Genomic DNA, 5,996 nt, shown 5'->3' on the forward strand with positions numbered 1-5,996 from the left:
GTGCACAAGCTTCAAACTTCAGCGTTGGCTGCGATTTTGAAGCTGAAATCGCGTTCGGTGTGAACGCACCATTAGCTTTTGCTAAAACTTTGTGCATTAGTGCTTTACAATTATGGGACCTAAATATTTGAGTTAGTGTTTTAGGGCTAGTTGAACTAATTTTTAGATTGCCCACCACTGCTGATAAGCAAACATCACATGTGAACCATAGATCTATCACTTCTGCACAAACAGGTTCACATAACTATAGCAACAGAGTTTAAAGTGACCAAAAACTCAGTGCCTTCAGGTTTTTGCTTGAATGCATTTATAATGGCATTCCTTGGTTGCTGAGCTTAATAGCTAATCAATTTAGACTCAGTAGCCACCTTCCAGTCAGAAGATTGGTGGTTCAAACCGTCTGTTATTCATAAGGTGTGTCTACTTTGCACAGCATTTTAGGCTTCACTTTTGCATAAAAGTTGTTTTTTTATGTCAGTTGACGTTTAAAATTAAATCAGGAATTAAAATAGTAAGTTTTACAAGTTGGTGAAGTTCTTTCTGCTCTATTTTAAAATCAACCAGACAACTGTTCTCACACACATCAGCTAAATGTTCAGTATTTTATTTCCTAGGGTTGTCATGATGTTCTGGAGACCTTCATAAGGAACAACATCCAGTGGGTGATAATTGCAGCCGTCGTCATTGCTGTCCTACAGGTATGAAACAGCAATGAACAAAAGCTACAATACCTCCAACATTAATTAATGTAACCGTTCTTTATTGGCAATAATTTTTAACTAGTTAGTTTTTACTGAACCCTCTAACTCCCAAATCATATATATGGAATTTGAAGAAAGAAAAAAACACATTTTACATGTCATTTGTTATCATTATTTCTAGTTTTTGATTATTTACATGTTATTGTGGACCACTAAGGAGAATCAAGCATCAACATAAGTATATTTTTTCTTTATTCTTCCAGGTTCTGGGCGTGGTGTTTGCCTGCTTGTTGGTGAAAAGCATCCGCAGCGAATATGAAGTCATGTGATTTCCAGCAGAGTAGTTAATGGCTGGTCAGCTCACACTTAGTGACAGCTTTATTTCTAAACATTTGTTAGTTGTCCTATGCTTCTTTTATTATACAAAGAACATCTTTCTTTCTTGAATATTTTTCTGCAGATACAGGTCCTTCTCAAATAATTAGCATATTTTTGATTTTTCTTTACTTTTTTGCCAAAATCATCGATATTAAAACAATAAAAGGCTTGAACTACTTCAGTTGGAGTGCAATGAATCTGAAATATATGAAAGTTTAATGTTTATCAGTACATTACAGAAAATAATGAACTTTTATCACAATATGCTAATTTTTTGTGAAGGACCTGTATACATCTGCTGATACAGTAAATGCATAGGAAAAGTAGGTTAACTTTCAGTGTAAATTTGGTGAATGTTCTGGGATAAAAGATTTGTTTACACTTCTTGTACTGTTCGAGATACTAAATCTGTTTTTGGTTTGTGTAATATGTTGCTGGTTTTCAGGATCTATTTTATTAAAGACTCTTTAAATAACTTTTTTTTCTACAAAAAAAAACTAACAGAGAAAATAGAGGCAACATAAAGATATTTATTGCAGATAAAACTCCAAAACAGTATATTTATTATTGGCACAAGAACATAAAATTCTATTGATCAAATAATAAATAAAAGATTTCAGAGAGAACATGACTTTGCAACTTATTTCAAAAGCTTAGTGATAAAAACTTGCAAAAAGCACAGGAAGCAAATGACAAGTATAGTTTTATGCTTCATCACACCAAGTATGGGTGCAAGAGCTGTGGAGTTCTGCTTTGTAAGTAGCTGAGAGGTTACTGAAGCTTGTTATCATGCAAACATGTTTAAGTGTCCCAAATTTTCAGTGTCTAAATGTCTTTAAACAACGTTGCTATAGCCAGCAAAATTTAAAGTAAACATAAAAAAATACTTGAGAAAATGTCACATTTTTAAGAACAATCATATTTAAAGCTATAATTTTATGATTGCAATATCTGGGCCCGTATTTATCAGACTTCTTAGAGTGGAATTTTAGACTCAAGTGCTGAGAATTTCTTAGATTTGCACCTATTTTCAGACCCAAGTGTAAATGCCAGTTATCAAAATTCTTAGGCCTAGGAATGGGGTGAGGAGGGGTGGTGGCATCAGAGCGGGCGTGTGTGTGTGTGTGTGTGTGTGTGTGTGTGTGTGTGTGTGTGTGTGTGTGTGTGTGTGTGTGTGTGTGNGTGTGTGTGTGTGTGTGTGTGTGTGTGTGTGTGTGTGTGTGTGTGTGTGTGGAAGTGGTGCCTGCAGGCAGTTCAGTGGAGAGACTAGGAGGAGGAGGGGTTGCAAACTCAACATCTACTCCTCAAGCTCTGAAACATCTGAAAGTGAGACTGAGACGCTTGATAACTGACTTTTAAGCCAAGATGTTTTTACACAGGAGTCCACTCTTAACAGCATTCTTAAGAGTAATTCTAAGAAGTTTGATAAATATGGGCCCTAGCTTTTCTCCAGCTGATTCAAACTGCTCATGTAACGTGAGTTTAAACAAGACTACATTAACAAACAACACATTTAGCCTCCAACATCCTTTAAACGAGTCGTGTACATCACATTTGTTTTAACTTTTTCCTGATTATCATCAGAATTACAAAAGAAAACTGATCTGTCTGATAAAGAAACTCTGAAGTCATATTTATCTCCTGAATTCTCACATCTACAAATGCATCAGCACCTGGTTTGTGGTAGTTGTTGGTGCTTCAGATAGGTATCAGTGCCCTTCAGTTTTTCTCGAGTAATCTTGTCGGGAATCTTTTTTTCCCTTTACAACAAATAGATGTTGACAGATGTAAGAGGTGGTGCAGTGCAGCACATGAAAACACCCATGATCACAAAGGCCGCTGGCATCAGGCTCTCCTGTCACTGACGGTGTGGAGCCTTCGGGTGGTTTGCTGAGAGAAGTGCAATGCAGTGCAAAAGAAGTGACACCTCTGACTCTGCAAAAGAAATAAGAGAGAGATAGTTAATGTGAGAACAATATACACTCATAGTAGAAGTATGTTTTCAAAAATGTCTTAATGGATATGCTGTGAACCAGTGTCCCGAACTGTTCAAAAAGCGTGTTGAACTTAAAACAAGGCTTGACCTATTGACAACACACTCAGCTGAACGCCTGCTTTTACATAACAAATCCAAATTTTACGTACATGGCGATAAAGCCGATAAACTTTTAGCAACCATGCTCAAGGGCTCTAGGGCAAGGCAAACTATTCCAAGAATTTGAAAACAAGACGGCAGTACAGTCACAGATCATGAACAAATTAATGATGCATTTAGGGACTGCTATGAGGAGCTCTACAGCTCACAATCACAAACCAATTCTAACATAATTGATAACTTTCTAGATGAGCTTCAGATTCCTTCAATTTCACCAGAATTTAAGAACAAGTTAGATGAACCCATCTCTCAGACAGAAGTCTCCCTTGCAAATGCCCGGGTTCTAATGGTCTCCCCTCAGAATTTTTCAAACAATTCTCAGACCTACTCTCTGTGCAGCTCAGCTCCACCCTTACTGATTGTTTTAAACAAGGATCCCTTCCTCAATCATTTTACGAAGCTTGTATCACACTTATTTAAAAGAAGGGCAAAGATCCAGTGGAATGCACCTCATACAGACCCATCTCTCTCCTAAATACAGATGTCAAAATTTTATCCAAAATTCTTGCCTGTAGACTTGAAAATGTTTTACCATCGGTTGTTTCAAAAGACCAAACAGGTTTCATCAAAGGTCGGCACTCTTATTTTAATGTGAGAAGGCTGCTTATTATTGTTTATTCCGGTGCCACAGATTCGGCTGAGTGTGTTGTCACTTTGGACGCTGAAAAAACCTTTGACCGGGTTGAGTTTGACTATCTTTTTGCGGTCCTTAGTAGATTTGGCTTTGGAAGAAACTTCATTTCGTGGATTAAATTATTATACCAGTAACCGTCTGCCACGGTTCGTACCAATTTTCAGACTTCAAAGCCATTTAAACTGCAAAGAGGCACCCGTCAGGGCTGTCCTCTTAGCCCCCTGTTTTTTGATCTGGCCATAGAGCCCCTCGCCATTGCACTTGGGACCAGTAAGGAGATATCCGGCATTTGGAGTAATGACATGGAACATAAAGTGTCGCTTTATGCAGATGACCTTTTACTTTTTATTTCAAAACCATCAACCTCACTGCCTTTTGCTCTTGATATATTTAGCCAATTCGGTCAGATTTCTGGGTATAAGTTGAACCTTACCAAAAGTGAGCTTTTCCCCATAGGCAATAAAGCTAATTTGTCATATTTTGCTAATTTGCCACTCAGAATTGAAAGACAAAAATTCACATACCTTGGTATCACAGTGACCAAAAACCATAAAAACCTGTTCAAAGAGAATTTGATTCAACTGTTGAACCAAGTGAAGGGATCCCTCACAAAGTGGACGCCCTTTTCCATGTCCCTTGTGGGACGTATCAATTCAATTAAAATGAATATACTACCCAAATTTTTATACCTCTTTCAGGCATTACCCATCTTTATTCCTAATACTTTTTTTAATTAACTGGACTTGATCTTCTCATCCTTTATTTGGCAGGGTAAACGCCCTAGGCTTAATAAATTACAACTCCAAAAACCTAAACAGCAGCGGGGGGTTGCCTTTCCCAATTTCCGGTTTTATTACTGGGCCGCCAACCTTAGATGTTTGGTGTTCTGGTATTTTTACCATAGTCTGGGTGGCTGCCCTGACTGGGTGGAGCTACGTAGTGGTGGCAACATATCCATCCCAGCCGTGCTTTGCTCCCCACTCTCGCACGCTTCAGCTAAGCCTATTTTAAACCCTGTAGTGAAACACTCACTGAAAATATTGGGCCAATTTAGGAAACACTTTAAACTCCACGATTTTTCTCTCTTAAGTCCAATTGCACTTAACCACCTTTTTAAACCATCTGTTCAGGATGGGGTGTTCCTAGACTGGGACCGCAGGGGGGTTATTCATTTTAAGGACCTTTTCATAGAGAAGAAGTTGGCTTCCTTCGAGGAACTTAGCAATAAATATGGTTTACCTAAATCCCATTTTTTTAGATATTTGCAAGCCAGAAGCTTTCTTCAGTCTCACCTCTCAGGCTCAGTCTCTCTGCCAGAGCATACACTGTTAGAAACCATCCTATTATTGGACCCAACTCGTAAAGGGCTGGTTTCGTGGCTTTATAATAAAATGTTGACTATGGAACAGACCTCCTCACCTAAACTTAAAACCACATGGGAAGAGGACTTGAATGTGGCCATACTGGATGAGACATGGGCCTCGTGCACGCCATTGTCTCATTCAGTTCAAAATAGTACATAGAGTCCATCTCTCCAAAAGCAAGCTCTCTCGTTTTTATCCAGAAATCACCCCATACTGCGACAAATGTAAAACTGCTGTGGCCACACTGGTCCATATGTACTGGTCCTGCCCTGCACTTGGTCAGTTCTGGACAGATGTTTTCCATTCAATGTCCAGGCTGGCCGGAGTGGCAGTAATACCTGGCCCTCTCTTGGCTCTTTTTGGCTTCAGTGGTGAGGGGTTGCCTTTACCAGCCTTTAAACGACACGCACTGGCATTTTGTTCGCTGTTAGCGAGGCGTACAGTTCTGACCAGGTGGAAAGGTGCTGCTCCTCCGACTCACAAGCAGTGGTTATGTGACCTTATGTCATGTTTGAAACTGGAAAGAATTAGATGCTCTCTTCAACACTCAATCAGTAAATTTGAAAAAACATGGGGGCCCTTTCTTGACTCATTTCAAAACATGCAATAATGCTCCCGATTAATTAAGTTAATTCTTTTTATTAGAATACGTTCCATTTCTGTCAGGGACAGAAATGTAGAGCGTGGATCTACTGGTTAGTGACCTTGGTGGGCTAAATGCGATTACTTTGTAGGGATTAATTTTCTGTATATTATTATTATTA

The 5,996-nt window shown here is 38.8% G+C and overlaps 2 protein-coding genes across 3 annotated transcripts in view; one reads left to right on the top strand and one right to left on the bottom strand.

Annotated features, from left to right (window-relative positions):
* Window positions 1-1,215, top strand: part of cd63 (CD63 molecule) — a gene marked incomplete at its 5' end in the record, with an annotated part of 11,776 nt that extends 10,561 nt beyond the window's left edge. Inside the window, 2 exon segments of the mRNA XM_014016235.1 lie at window positions 615-698; window positions 965-1,215. Coding sequence (XP_013871689.1) covers window positions 615-698; window positions 965-1,030 — 150 coding nt within the window. The 3' untranslated portion in view covers window positions 1,031-1,215.
* A 124-nt stretch (window positions 1,216-1,339) lies between these two features.
* Window positions 1,340-5,996, bottom strand: part of letmd1 (LETM1 domain containing 1) — a 28,798-nt gene continuing 24,141 nt past the window's right edge. For both annotated transcript variants that reach the window (XM_014016233.1, XM_014016232.1), the window contains exon 9: window positions 1,340-3,014. In XM_014016233.1, the coding sequence (XP_013871687.1) occupies window positions 2,938-3,014 (77 nt within the window). In that variant the 3' untranslated portion in view covers window positions 1,340-2,937. The remainder of the gene's footprint in view (window positions 3,015-5,996) is intronic.

Source organism: Austrofundulus limnaeus, unplaced genomic scaffold (genome assembly GCF_001266775.1).
Source record: "Austrofundulus limnaeus strain Quisiro unplaced genomic scaffold, Austrofundulus_limnaeus-1.0 Scaffold141, whole genome shotgun sequence".
In the NCBI taxonomy this organism is placed as follows: domain Eukaryota; kingdom Metazoa; phylum Chordata; class Actinopteri; order Cyprinodontiformes; family Rivulidae; genus Austrofundulus; species Austrofundulus limnaeus.